The sequence below is a fragment of the Panthera leo genome, chromosome F3 (assembly GCF_018350215.1).
Source record: "Panthera leo isolate Ple1 chromosome F3, P.leo_Ple1_pat1.1, whole genome shotgun sequence".
In the NCBI taxonomy this organism is placed as follows: Eukaryota; Metazoa; Chordata; class Mammalia; order Carnivora; family Felidae; genus Panthera; species Panthera leo.
Genome location: NC_056696.1, coordinates 11,296,383 through 11,311,284, shown reverse-complemented (window position 1 = coordinate 11,311,284; position 14,902 = coordinate 11,296,383). Strand labels below are relative to the sequence as shown.

The following is a 14,902-nucleotide window of genomic DNA, read 5'->3' as shown; positions in this document are numbered from 1 at the left end:
CTGTCGGCATTTTTGGCTAGGGCAGAATCCTAGATGGATTCAAATAAATAATTTTCAATGAATGTTCTGTGATAAATCATGGCATATGTGTAAGGTGGGGATTAGATGGGAAAGAAAATAGAGGAAAATGTAAAACAATCTAGGATTAAAATTAAATTCAGAGAAATGTAATAATTTCTTAGATTTAGAATAAATGTGAACAAGAAAAAAAAAACCCTGAGAGTTACAAGTAACTTAAAAACTGTTAATAACAGACAAATAGCAATGACTCAATAGACAATGCAAATTGTCATGGACTTTTTGCCAAGATTTTATAAAACCCCCTTCAGGCTACTTGCAGAAGTCAATTGGATTTTTTTAAAAGGGTACCCATGTATATAATATGCTATTTTTAGGAAGAATGCATATCTACATGGGTATATATGCAGAAAAAAATTTCAGAAAGGATACGTACCAATGTTAAGTGTCATCTCAGTAGGATTATTGCAAGTGATTTTTTTTCACACTTTTCTCTAGATTCTGACTTTTTTTTTTTTGCAATGAGCATGTTATTTCTTTTTAACCGGAAAGAAATATATAGCAATTTTGGTAAAGAGAAGCCAATGTGATATATAAATCTTTTTTTCCCCATTGAGAAAGCTATGATACAGGCATAAATAAAATGCTCAGTGTATTATAGTTATGAGAATTGAAACATATGATACTGATGTAGGAAAACAGAGCCATTAGTGGAAAAGACAATGTAACCAAGTAAACATGTTTAGCATATGTTAATATGGCATTTTAAATCACAGAAAAAAGCATAAATTGCTCAATCAATGTAACAGGACAAAGGAAGAGTCATGTGGAAAAATCAAGCTATAGCTCTATGTCATACTTTATGGCAGAATAAGTTGAAGAGGAATTAAGCACATATTTCTGATATGAAAATCACAGAAATGATAAGAGGAAAATAAGAAGAAACTTTCCCCCTAATCCTGGGAAGGACAGGCTTTTCTAAGCATGAGCTCACAGGCTGGAACCATAAAGCAAAACTGCCATAAGTAAACTGAAAGACAGACAACAAACTGGGAAAAATATCTGCAACAAATGAAAGACAAATGGTATCATCCTCACTCAATTCTATAATAAATAGGTAAATAGTTTTATAAACAGTAAGAAAAAGATATGAACACTGTAGTAGAAAAACGGGCAAAGGCTAGGAAAGGCCAATTTACAAAGAAGGTAACTACAGACCCAGCACCCGGGCCTGTCGTGTGCTAGGCAACGTGCCAAGTACTATCTGCTTTTTCTGTGTGATCTCGTTAAATCTTCCCAACAAACCTCTAAAGTAGGTTCTTAGTAGATATGCCTGTTTTCAGATGAAAAAACTGAGATTCAGAGAAGTTCAACAGCTTGTCAAGTTTAAGGTCTAAGCTCTTAGTCAGTGTGCTCTATTGCCTTATCTGTCATCAAAGAAACTAAAATAAAAGCAAGACCCCATACTGGCATATGAAAAAGAGATGAAAAAGACTGCATACATTTTGAGTTTTCTTTTTATAATTTTTTTCTTTTTTCTTTCATGATCAGGAAAAAAACTAATTACTTTCTGATAAAGAAATAAGAAACTAGTGAATGAGAGAATTTCATGGTCAGTTTTTAGAGAAGAAAAAGTAGCATTCAAAAGAAGAGTGGGACTAAGGATCTTTGCTAAAAAAAATGCTCAGATGAGATTCTTTATAAAAAATCAGCCTTTTCGGTACAGAAACATGAGACTAGAACAAGAAAGACATAAAGCATAACAATCTTGTATGATCTTCAATTACATATTAAGAAAAAGGGCCACAGAGATCATGATTATAAAAAGTTGAGTTCCAATACTAAGGCTCATAAAGAAGTTAGAAATTCTACTGACTGCACCTTCAAATATATATCTAGAATCCTGCTCTCATCCTGGTCCAAGACACAGGTGCCTCTCACCTTTCTTACTGTTAGTCTTTTAACTGGCCACCTGGCTTCCACCTAGGGCCTATTCTCTACTCGGCAATCAGAGACATCCTTTATCCTTTTAAATATGCTCCTCGCTTACCTGGGCTGACCTTCTTTGCTACTACTTTCTCCTTTGGTCCTCCACTTCAGCTACAGTGGTTTTCTTAAAGACCCTTGAACATTCGTGGTCTGTTCCTGCGTCAGAGCCTTTGGACTGGCTTTCTCTCTGCCTACAATGCTCTTCCTCCAGATGTATGCATGGCTCACTCCTTCTTACCCTTTAAGTTTTTGTCCAAATGCCATCTACTCAATGATGCCTACCCTTACCCGAGGTCTCCCAATCATCCTTACCTGCTATATTTTCTTCCACAGCACTTAGTATTCTCTAACATACTATACAATTCATTTATTTGCTCTATTTATTGTCTGTCTCCCCCATCTAGAATATAAGTTCCAATAGGGAGGGATTTTTTTGTCAGTTTTTTTTTTCCCTGATGTATTCCCAGTGTCTAGAATAGTCTCTGGAACACAGAAGGATTTCAGTAATATCTGAAAATACTACTTAAAGATTTTAATGTAAATACATAGACACATAAACACAAATGGAAACCAGTGAACTGGAATAAATAAATAAGTAAAATCACATATCAACATATAATTATATATTAATAAACAATATATAGCTATATGTTATGTATATATTATATGAGCATATAATATATAATAATAAACAGTGGAATATGTTAATATAATATCAATTATACAAAATAATTAATATATTGGTTATAAATGATTAATATAATTACTATACATTAATCATATAATTATATTACTATGTAATTATATATTAAGAAATATTATATTATTGACATGTTAAATCATATTAATATAGAAATGGTAATAAATTTAAATACAAAATTTTGGATACTATCTCAAGCAAAAGGCATGAGACAGACTAAAAGAATATAAGAAGCTCACATAACCTGTTTTTAAGACATAAGATTTAACTAGATTAGTGAGCCATAAATATAACCAGAAATGTCATTAAAGAGAACCTGATAGCCATCAAATAGAGTTCAACCTTACCAGTAATCAATTAAATAAAAATGACAATTATTTTAAAATCAAATATACAAATTAAAAATAAATTGCTATTGAACACTGGCCTCGGGGCAGCAAAATGTGAACTTTCATATGCTGCTGGGAGAAACGTAATGACAGAAGAGTCCTTTGAAAATAATTTGGCAATATCTTTTGACTTAGAGTTGACTTCTAAAAATACATCTCAAATCACTCTTAAAGATAGGAAAAAGCTTGTAAACAAAGATATTCATTATAAAAAAAAGAAAGGTAAATTCACTGCCTGATTAAAGAAAAACGGTTAGGTAAACTCTGGAATATTACAGTTTTCAGATTTACGAAAACTAAGTAGAAATGTGGGAATATTTATTATGGAGCTAAGCCAAATAAATGCAGGAGAGAACAGAATATGTACACTATGATTCAAATTAACTTTAAAACGCAACCCCCAAATCACACATGCATACATATATGTACATATGTGTGTGGACACACACACCTACGCAAAGGACCAAGACTGAAAAAAAACTCCAAAGTGTTAGGTTTATTTTTTTTGCACTAATGGCCTATTGGTGATTATTTATTTTTCTATCTTTTGCATTTTCTATCAGAAGAAATATTCCAGGACCAACACCATCAGCATCACCTGGGAAATTTTTAGAAATGCAAACTGTCTGATCCCACCTCAAACTTAACTGAGAGTGGGGCCCAGTAATCTGTGTTTTAACAACCTCTCTAAGCGATCTGAACCACCCACCCTAAGTTGGAGAACCAATGCATTACAACTAAACAAAACACAAAGATGACGAAGTGCTAAAAATAGTATCTAATACAATCCTACAAAATGGCTAAGAACAGCTTTACAAAAATATTAACTTACCATTCATCTGTAAAGTTCAGTTTTATTGTGCTTGTAGTTGTTCCTTCTGTGCTGTAGTGCAAACTTAAAACTGGTTCACCTGTCCCTGGTTTGGGGCTCAGCTTTTCATTATTGTTATCTGAAAATTGTGTTTAAAACATTTGAAAAAGTCTCTGAAACCAATAAAAAGATGACATTTCCTAAAATTTATAAAACTTAAATTAGGCTGTCCTTGTCATAGTTCTTTCTCACATCTGTTACGGTTCTCACTTAAAGTTCAAAAGCAAGTGTTATAGAAACACTACTTCAAAGTGGCACTGCATCAAATTCTACTTTTGTGGACATGACTCCCTTCAATTCAGATGGAAATCACACACATTTGAGAGTCATATTTAGTCATTAGGAAATCAAAGAATATTAACAAGCAATGAGATATGTTATAAACTGGTCCTTTCATGTCATGGAATGCTCACGACTTCATTCTTTAGTTGCTAGAGCATCACGATAAACTAACGTTGGCTCCTTCAGAAGCACTGAGAAGCAAGATGCCAGGCCTCTGAAAGCAGCTGTTCAGTAAAAACTCTGCTGCAACTAAAGGCTATCAAATTTTTTCTGTTCTTTCAAATTCACAGATTTATAATCTAGCAAGGGATTATAGACTGCACGCTATTGGGAGGGGAGGAAAAGAAAATTTAATATGCTTTTGATATTTCTAAAACTCTCTTTGCTATAAGATCATATGTTTTGGTATATTTCCTCTTCCTCTCCTGACTAATCTCAGGAATTTGTTTTCTAAACTACGGAAATCGTAATTTCACCTTAAGAATCTATAAGGGATGTCCATGATACATTATCTATCTCAACATATTAAATCTTTGTAAAATGGCAAATAAAATCAAGAAATTCTACACAAATTGATATAGACCACCCCAAAGTTATCCTTCCCCACCTCCCCAAAAGAGTACATGGATCTTCAAACACCAAATTAAATAAAGCTTAAAATTTTTTTCTTTTTATGATGATTAATAGCTTGAGGGAACATTAACATACATAGAAAATACAAACTGCTATATAATCAAACATGTAACATTTCTGCCAGTTGCTTGCAGAAAGAAAACTCTTCTGTGATATAACTGTTTTCTTGCTATCAGTTTAAGAACTGATACATTACTAATAGTAAGCCTTCTGTCTTGGAAAATAACAAAAGCAGTAACAACTTCATAAAACCAATATTATTCAGGCCCTTTGGTTATCACATTCATTTTATACTGCAGTGAAAGACTTCTATCTTTCTGTATTCCTCTTGAAGACGCTAGAGCGCTTGTTAAAAGAGAATCCGACAGAACCTCTGCTCTAACTTTTATCCTATGAAATGGCAATTAACAAGATTTCCAATGGAGAACTATAGTAGAAGAGAAAAGGATTCTCTCCTAGGGATGAGAAATCAAGCTGGTAATAAAACTCAGGGCTTTCAGTTCTTGGGTCTTCACTTCTAACTCCTGAGAAATCCTCTCCTGTAATACTAATTGCTATTTGAAAATAACAGTGTCAGTAAATTATAAAGCTCTTCCCAAATGGTAAAAACACTTTGTTTCTGTACTACTGTTATGACTATGTCATTGCCATAGCCACTGGGAATAAATTAACAATCCAATACAACTTTCAAAGATTCAGTATTACATTCAGTGTTTTAAAGGAGGTATTTCATCAAATGGTATTCCAAGAAAATAACTGAATTAACAGATGTTTAGCTTACATAAAATTATTAAGAATGGGACTTTTAAAACATCCGTCCTACCCTTGACCAACTTTGAGAAATTTGCTGGTAGGCATTTGTCCACACATAGTTTTCCCTTATTCTTACTGAAATTAAATTTCCCTTATTCTTAGTTGCTGAAATTTTTGGCCCACTGCTCCCCAAATCACCATCATAATCCTTGATGAGGACAGATAGCTGCAAGATTGAATGATCCAGGAAACTAAGAGGCAGAGCTGGGCTGGTTCCTTTATTATCTGTCACAACACTTTATAAAGTGCTTTGCTATTTATTTTTCTTAAAAAAATTTTTTTGTAATTAATTTTTTGAGAGACATAGAGAGACAGAGCACAAGTTGTGGAGGGGCAGAGAGAGAAGGAGACACAGAATCCAAAGCAGGCTCCAGGCTCTGAGCTGTCAGCACAGAGCCCAACGCGGGGCTCCAACTCATGAACCGTGAGATCATGACCTGAGCCAAAGTCAGACGCTTAACCGACTGAGCCACCCAGGCACCCCTATTTATTTTTCTGTTAAAAGTAAAGAAGGGATAGAAAACAAAAGGGGTGAGAGAATTACAGGACTGAATTTCTTACATCCACCTCACTTATAGCAACATAAGTTGTAAGAAGCCATTTATACGCTGTATCAAAAATTTCCTTTTGTATAAAACAAAAGAGACAGCTATAGAGACTTGCACTCTGTAACTGCAGGAATACAACCTCTGTCCAGAGGTCAGAATGGTGTGGAAAATATCTTAGTTAAATTGCAGCACCCCACCCCCGCAAAGCAAGAAGCTTCCTAAGATAATATTAATTAAACCATCTTCCTTACGGTGTCTACCACCATAAGTTATTATTTAATCTCTCATGAATACAATCTACATATTGTAAGTCACGTAAGACACAGTGGTATTCATTTAATTTATAAAATGACTACCATTGACAGAATTTGTTCACTGAGATTGTAAATGAACTCACCAGCCTGGGGTAAAATTGGGTCACCGCTCTATAAACAGAATGCATTCTTCTGTTAGCTACACAAACTTCAGACCCCTCAGTCTAGTTAACTCCTTACAGACTGCATGTAAATAACGAGTGCTTCTGGCAGAAACACCACCCAATGCATAACTAAGGCATTAATAAGAGTATCTACCCACAGTTTAGGATTCATTTCCTGGCTTGTTCCAATCTATTCCTACTTTAATACTCCTCTTCTTGATCATCTACATCCTACCAGGTTGAATTTTCTCAGAAATGTAGATCCCTGGCTTACTAGTGAATTCACAATTCTTTTCTGATACAATATGTATTTTAAGCTACAAATGTCTGAGAAAAATCCACTTTAAAAAACTAAGAAATTAAATGTCTTATTTTTACTCTATTTGAAAAAATATTTGTAACCATTTATATCGGCAAACACAATCTAAAAACTTTATTATTCAGGGCGTCAGATTCTTGATCTTGGCTCAGGTCATAATCTCACAGTTCATGAGTTCGAGCCCCACATTGGGCTCTGTGCTGACAGTACAGAGCCTGCTTGGGGTTCTCATTTTCTCTCTCTCTGCCCCTTCTCTGCTTTCTCCTTCTCTCTCTCAAAAATAAACACTGAAATATATATGTATATATGTATATATAATTAAAACTGTATTATTCAAAACTTCACACAACAGACAGAAATATGTAACTAAGATATTTTTTGCTTAACAAGTAAAAGTTTTAATCTAAGAGCCCTTGTGGTTAGAACTTCACCTAAACAAATGACTATATATAAAAAGCACCATCATAATAATAACAAGAATTTCTTAAGCATTACTATGTCCCAGGAGACAGGTGTGTCCTGTATTAAACCTCCACTTTACAGATGGTGAAACAGGTGATTCTGAGCTAGATTTTTTTTCTCTCGCCATCTAGGCTTCCTTCTACATGGAGTTCCTACTGACTATGCTGTCTTGGAAGTAACTTGAATACAAAATAGAAAATAAGACTGCTTAAATATTTTAGTTTAGAAATACCAATTGTTCGTGGTACTATTTCTCAGAAATGATGTGTAATCCATTTCAGCAATATTAATGTAACTGATCACGGTTCTGGTAACCCAAATTGTCACTTTGGCCTCAGAGTACTGGAAAATTATGCTGTATCTTCTGGTTAGGGTGCTTAGAGACTGACTGGACTATTTCTCTTTCTCCTAAAAACATTATAGGAGAATAAAATTAATTAAACTGTGTGCTCTCAGCACAAGGGCAGTGTAGTGGGGGAAAAATCACTTTCAATTTGTTCAACACTGCTGAAGTTAGAGATGGCTATTTTATATTGCTTACTTAAGAATAATTATTAAAAACTGGCGACAGCAGCTTGCAGTGCTAAAAAGGCAAACTACCACCTGTTTTAAAAACACACGTTTCAAAAGCACAATAATAACCACATAAAAATCAAGACCACATACTGTAAAAGACTTCATTTTCGAGGTTACAAGTGAATAGTCAATAACGTGAAATTCTGGAGAGCCAATTTTAAAGATCCTCTCCAGACATGTTATAAGAGCCCTTTCAGGTTAGTATAGTGACTCAGAAAAAAACTTTAGAATGGTCTGGAATATAATTTGAAAGCAACTTCTCTGAATTTTATTTAATTAGATACCTTCCAAGCCTTTCAGATATGAACCACAAACAATTTTGTTTTGGTAACACACATGTACTCAAACCATTTCATCTGTGCATTGACATCATGAAATTATATTCCTCTGTGGTTCTAAAAACACAGGCTCAGAGTCATGCCAAAAATTAAGTGTGCTGACAGTAGCACAAAATAGGCTATCTTGGTAACTAGGTTTATAGATCATCTAAATACTGATACAGATGTTTGAACTTTCAGCTAGGATATCCCTGGAGACCTATCCTATATGTAAATTTAAAGAGTAATCAAAATTAAGATAATTAATGAGGATATGGCCACAAAAATTTGTTTAGAATCGTTATGCCCAACATTTCTCTGCTCCTGCGTCACTCTCGTAACTGTACGATCATACATTAATCCCCAGAGTAGCTTAGGTAAGCGGTGGATAATACAGAAATAGTATATTCTTTATGAAAAGTATTTTCTATTATGCAATGAACTAAAAAAAAAATTTTTTTTTGATGTTTACTTGTTTTTGAGAGAGAGAGAAACAGAGCGTGAGCAGGCGAGGGGGAGAGAGAGAAGGAGACACAGAACTAGAAGCAGGCTCCAGGCTCCGCGATGACAGCACAGAGCCCGATACGGGGCTCAAACTCATGAACTGTGAGATCATGACCTGAGTTGAACTTGGACACTCAACTCACTGAGCCACCCAGGCGCCCCTGCAATGAACTTCTTGCCACTTCTCATTCCATTAAGTCAAATGTTAAAAAAATTAAAAAGATAAATAAATCTAAAAGGAAGCAAAACATACGGTGAAATTCTCTGAAAAAAATGTAGACACATCAATAAGGTTCAACTACCTTCTCAAATTTTGCTCCCAACTTACTTGACTTGCACAGAAGAGAAGGCAAATTTCTCAAATATAATTTTTAGAACAATTTGAAACACTTCCATTTTATAGGTCAGGAATCCGTAATTTTTCTGCAGACCTCAGACTACTGGATATCCAGTTCTTCCAATCATTTGCATAAGAAGGCATATTCTGATTCAAAGTGGAGAAACTGCTTTTAGGAGTAGATTCTTCACAGAAAACACCTATCTACCGTACAGATGACTGTGGGGCAAGGCATTTTATTCTAAAAATAAGTGTTCTCACTAGTGCGATCTGACTTTACATACATAAATGATGTTCTGGAAGCCAAAACCAAAGAAAGCACAACTTTAAAACTGGTAATTCTTAGGAAATCGCTTCTGTAAAATCTTTTGGAAATAATATTCTAGTCAAAATATCTCCCTGACAATCAAAACTCAACCTCTACATCAATTATACTAATTTTAATCCAAGAACTTTTTTCCTGACATAAAACAGAAATGCAAATTGAATCTAAACAGGAGTTTGGATACATGTAGGTTCAGACTGTGCCTGGTTTCATATTCCCAGTGACGTTTACAACTTCTGGGCTGAAATGCAGCAGCTACCTAGGCTCTCTTTCCCCTGCTGCAGACCCGTGAGCCTTACAGCTCTCTGTTCGTAAGAGTCCCTATTCCTATTTCACATTCAGTCTTGAGGAGAACACACAGGAAGGAAACAGGTAAAGATGCCCACGCCATGTGGCACAAGAACCCTCCCCAAATCCTTACTCAGTATCTCTCTTTTCTGTTTCCCCGGGAATATTCTCTCTTAAAAAATCCAAACCTGCCTGTCACACAAAACAGATCAATATGTGACTTCCAGGTGAAAATGAACAAACGAGGCAGACAGCTCAGAAGAACACTCTCTTTAACCATTTTCCCCTCCAGCTACTGTCTTCCTTGCTTATTGTCTTGAAATGCTTTTCTTGGGGCACCTTGGTGGCTCAGTCAGTGCTTGATTTCGGCCCAGGTCATGATCTCAAAGGTTTGTGAGTTCGAAGCCCCGCATTGGCAGGCTCTGTGCAGAGCCTGCTTGGGATTCTTTCTCTCTCTGCCCCTCCCTGGTCTCTCTCTTTCTCAAAATAAACAAACAAACATTACAAAAATGTTTTTGAAATGCTTTTCTTATTTCTCATCTCCATTTCTTCACCCCCTGGTCTACCGTGGCCTCTGTCTCTACCAGCCTGTGAAACTGCTCTAATTTGATCAATCTCCTCCACACAGATTAATTTAGTGGAGAATTTCTGGAAACCATTTACTTGACCTATCAGCAGCACTCAGATACACAGCTCTCCTGTATCTGAGAATTTCTCTTCTCTCAATCTCACGACACTGTACTGGTGGTCTACTCTACCTCTGACCTCTCTGGTTCCTTCTTCATCTCTTGTATCTCCTCTAGCAAAATCTTTAATTCTGCAATTTTTCTGATTTTTTTTCCTGAGATGTTTTAGATACTGAATTTTCTCCCTTCACGTTTTATATTCATCTTTGTCAATTCATCTACTTCTATGGCTTCAATTATTATCTATATGCAGAAAATTCCCCATTTATTTCTCTAGCTCTGACATCTTTTCCTCCTTTTTTTTAAAAAAAGGGTTTCTTTTCTTTTTTTTTTTTTTTAAGTAGGTTTCAGGCCCAATGTGGGGCTTCAACTCACGACCCCGAGGCCAAGAGTCACATGCTCTACTCACTGAGCCAGCCAGGCGACCCTCTAACACCTTTTCTAAGCCCCATATCCATGCAATCAACTGCCCAACGGCCTTTTCCAACAGACGTGGGTCTCCCACATGGAAAACTCAAAATCGACATATTCAAAAGCAAGTCTGCGATCCCACCTCCTTCAACGCATCCCCTCCCATACCTTATTCCTTTTCCAGGGTTGCCTATTTAAGAATGTGTCTACCCACTTAACTGTGCTCAATCGAAACTTGGGAGTTAGCCTTACAGCAGCCAGAAATGTCATCTGTTAATCTCCATCAGTAACTCCCCCAAACAACCACAAATATGTGAAGACACATACTCTCATCCTGGTCCCTCCAACCAGCTTGCCATTACTAAACCACCCCCACAGAGAAATTCTAAAGTGGTTACTGCAGCTTATACTCTGGACTCCTCCTCAATCTCCTGCCTCATTCAACTATTATCAAATCCTGTTTATTCTATAGCCTAAATATTTCTTCAGTCTCTTCATTTTCTCCCCAGACTTCTATCATCAATCGGGTCAAAATGTTAGTACCAGGAGAACTTCCTAAGTGATTCTGTCTCTAGTCAAATCTCCACACTCTATTCTGGACAAACCAGATGGATCAGTCCATACTCTCTATTTTAAATCCTTCCTTAGCTTCCTGCTGTTCTTAAAATAAAATCCCAAACCTTAAACTTCCCAAAGGTCCTTCTCAATCTGGGCCCCACCCATCTCTTGAAGCCAAGGAACACTGCAGCCACAGTGGGACGCTCATGTCATGCTAACGTGACGATCTCGGAGCCTCTGCATATGCTGTTCCTGCTTGCCTGTACTCACTCCCCTTCACCTAATTTACTCATACTCCTCTTTCAGACCTCAGCTGAAGTATCTCGTCCTCACGGATGCCGTATTTAGCCCCCTGCCAGAAGACGTGAAGACTCACTCTTACGTGTTCCCCAATGAACCCTGTTATTTCCTCTTTTTATAACACTCACCACACTTCGAGTTATCTTTTCATCATCTGTCTTTACTGTTAGATGAGGCAAAGCACAGTAGTTATGATCACAGATGGCAGAGTCAGGCTTCGGTCTGGATCACATTTATAACACTAAGGCACACTTACAGTGGGTAACCTCACACAAGTTTCTTAATCTCCCTGTGCCTCAGTTTCCTCATCTGGAAAATGAGCGTAACAGTACCTATGGTATAAGGTCGTGGTATGGATTAAGTAAATGAACAAATAAAAATTGCTCAAAGTAATGTCTGCCACAAAGAATATGCAATGCAAGTGTGTCTGCTATTGCTATTATTACGGTTAACCAACTCTATTATGATTATTAACACTGTTATTGCTAATCAACACTATGTTCCCAGCACAGGGAGCATGCATCCTAGTGTGAGCCCAGTGCTTGCCCCAAGTAAACAGATAATTAAATATGAGTTGAATTAATGACACAGACATACAAATATGGCTCCATCACTTATTTCACTTGTCCTTCTAGATTTCTTGGGAGTCTTGGTTTCTTCATCAGTAAATAATATTAGTACTTGTTGTGTAAGAACACATGAGATAGTGCATGTAAAATTCTTAACACAATGCCAGTCACACACTAAAAACTCAATAAATGTCAGTTATTTTTATCATACACAGTTCTGAGTTAGAAAACAATTTAACTGGATATACAGACAGATACTGATTTGGTTAGCAGGAGAGGAGAACGAGTGAGCATACACAATATGCTCAAAATGAAATAGGGTTTAACTTTCAAAAGAACAAATGTATCACTAGCACGAAGAATCTAGACTTAATAGTTGGGGAAAGGGAGACTGCTCCCTTCTAAGCAACGAAGTGATCATTAATTTTTTGGAATATAAAAAATCTAAAATGAACTCTAAGTTCACTAACATTTTTTTTTTTTAGAATTTAAGATACAGTATTTACAAATATACTCCAGTATGATGAATACTGAATTTGTACTTCCCATTACTGCAGCAGGCTTCAACAGTTAGATATTTAACAAAAATTAGAACTGTCAAAGTACATTTAATGGAGATCTAAAATACTACTTGAAGTAATACTGTCATGAAATTACTAAAATGAAATTGTAATTTGGTGACAGCGTATGACCTTAAGGGAAGGCCTGACAGGTCCCATTTTCCCATTTCCCATCTACCCTAGTGGAGTCAGTCAGAGCTGTTTCACTGGTTCCTGGTAACCCACAAGCCTCATCCGCTAAGTGAACGTCTTATGGACATCGAAAGAAGTCTGCTTTTGTGCATATACACAGTGGAGAGTTAAAATTTGTATTTCTAAAGCTACAAATTGGTGTCTGGCAGGTGCACAATCGCCCACGGGCCTAAGTTTCAAACGCAACAGCATTATCAACTTCCCGGATGATTATCACTGTAATGGATATACAGCAACTTGCTTTAGTCACGGCCAAACTTTAAAACCCAGGCAGAACAATTTTCTTACACTCCGTCAAAAATTAAAAGTTAAGGTCATAGGTTTCTTCCATTGTTTTAATAGGGGGAAATCACTGGCCTAAATATTTTTAACAGAAAATAATGTGTTACTTTTAATAATGTATGTAGGGATGAGAAATATATGCCAGAAGAGGATTATTTTCCTTATAATACAGTAGGCATTACATAATTAAGGATATAAATGAAAAGAAACACCAGAACTACTCATTAAAACGCTGTTCAAACTAAACACAAAGCACAGGTATCATTGTGCTTACTCAAAAGGAGTTTCTAATTAGCACAGAGAGGCTGTCAATGTGTGTACAAAGCCCTCTATTTGCAAGATATTGGAAAGTATTTTACGATAGGATAAAAACAATATGCATGTTGTACACTTATTTCCTTGACATTTTGTTTCTTAGGAAAATATTTTGATAAAAGAAAAGAACTATTGAGGCAACCAGCAACCAGGCAGCTTGCATTGAGGACTCTGAAGGTTTAGACTAAATATATTTTTATTTAAAAAATGTGCTTCTGTCAAAAATTCAAGATAAACAAAAACAGTGACTGACCAACCAATGCAATAATGTGTACATAAACACTGAAAGAAAAAAAAAGTCTTTTAGTGAAGCAAATCCACTACAATTAAAAAAAATTTTTTTTAAGATTTTAAGTAATCTCTATCCAACATGGGGCTCAAACTCAGTACCCCCACATCAAGAGTCCCATGCTCTACTGACTGAGCCAGTCAGGCACCCCAATTTTAAAATTTTTATTAGGAGCATTCTTATCCTTGGTAATCCCCTCAAATAAAGAAATCTATGGACTACGGTGGGATATCAAACAATAATGTGAAAGTACCTCAGGGCTTGTAAGATGAACACTGTCAAATAAGTATGAAACTGAATTATCAATTAAAAAAATTAACAGTGTCTCTTTAAAAGTATGAATAAGAAACTTGAAACATAATTAAATAATCCTTAGAGATATATTCAGAAAGAAAACCTATGAACTTTACTTTTCCCGTTCTACAGGGTAAAGTGGAACACAAGAATCTTGACAAAGATTAAAACGTGAAATAATAGCATTAAGGGGACATCAACTATTCCCTACACCTTTAACCTCTCGGACGAAGATTCTTTCTTATTTTATCAACGTGCTCCATTTGGAAACTACAACCCCTCTCCCAGACATTACCTTTCCTCTACCTTTTCATTCTTAAATGAGCTTATGGAAAGAGTCATCTACGTGCTAACGTTTCCGCCTCCAAAAGAAACTCGTTCTCCTCAAACCACTGCTGTCTGGCTTCTGCCCCCACCGCGCCACTCAAACTGCCAGGCCACGGCAACAACGGGTAAGCGGCCTCTGACCAAAGCCCAAAACCATTCCTCAGTCTTTGTCGGACGTGACATCGTCGCTTCACAGGTCACTGCTGGGCAGTTCCTCTTCGAACTTGGCTTCCCCACCCCCCAACCCCCCCCAACTCGGCATCCTTTCTGCCCTGCCAGTTCCTCTGCTCATTCCTTTCCGGTCTCCTTGGCCGAACCCTCTCCTCTGCT

At 36.3% G+C, this 14,902-nt stretch overlaps 1 protein-coding gene across 5 annotated transcripts in view; it reads right to left on the bottom strand.

Annotated features, from left to right (window-relative positions):
- The window catches only part of DCAF6 (DDB1 and CUL4 associated factor 6), a 133,864-nt gene that overhangs the window by 37,762 nt on the left and 81,200 nt on the right, over positions 1-14,902 (bottom strand). For all 5 annotated transcript variants that reach the window (XM_042925389.1, XM_042925384.1, XM_042925387.1 and 2 more), the window contains one exon: positions 3,929-4,046. In XM_042925389.1, the coding sequence (XP_042781323.1) occupies positions 3,929-4,046 (118 nt within the window). The remainder of the gene's footprint in view (positions 1-3,928; positions 4,047-14,902) is intronic.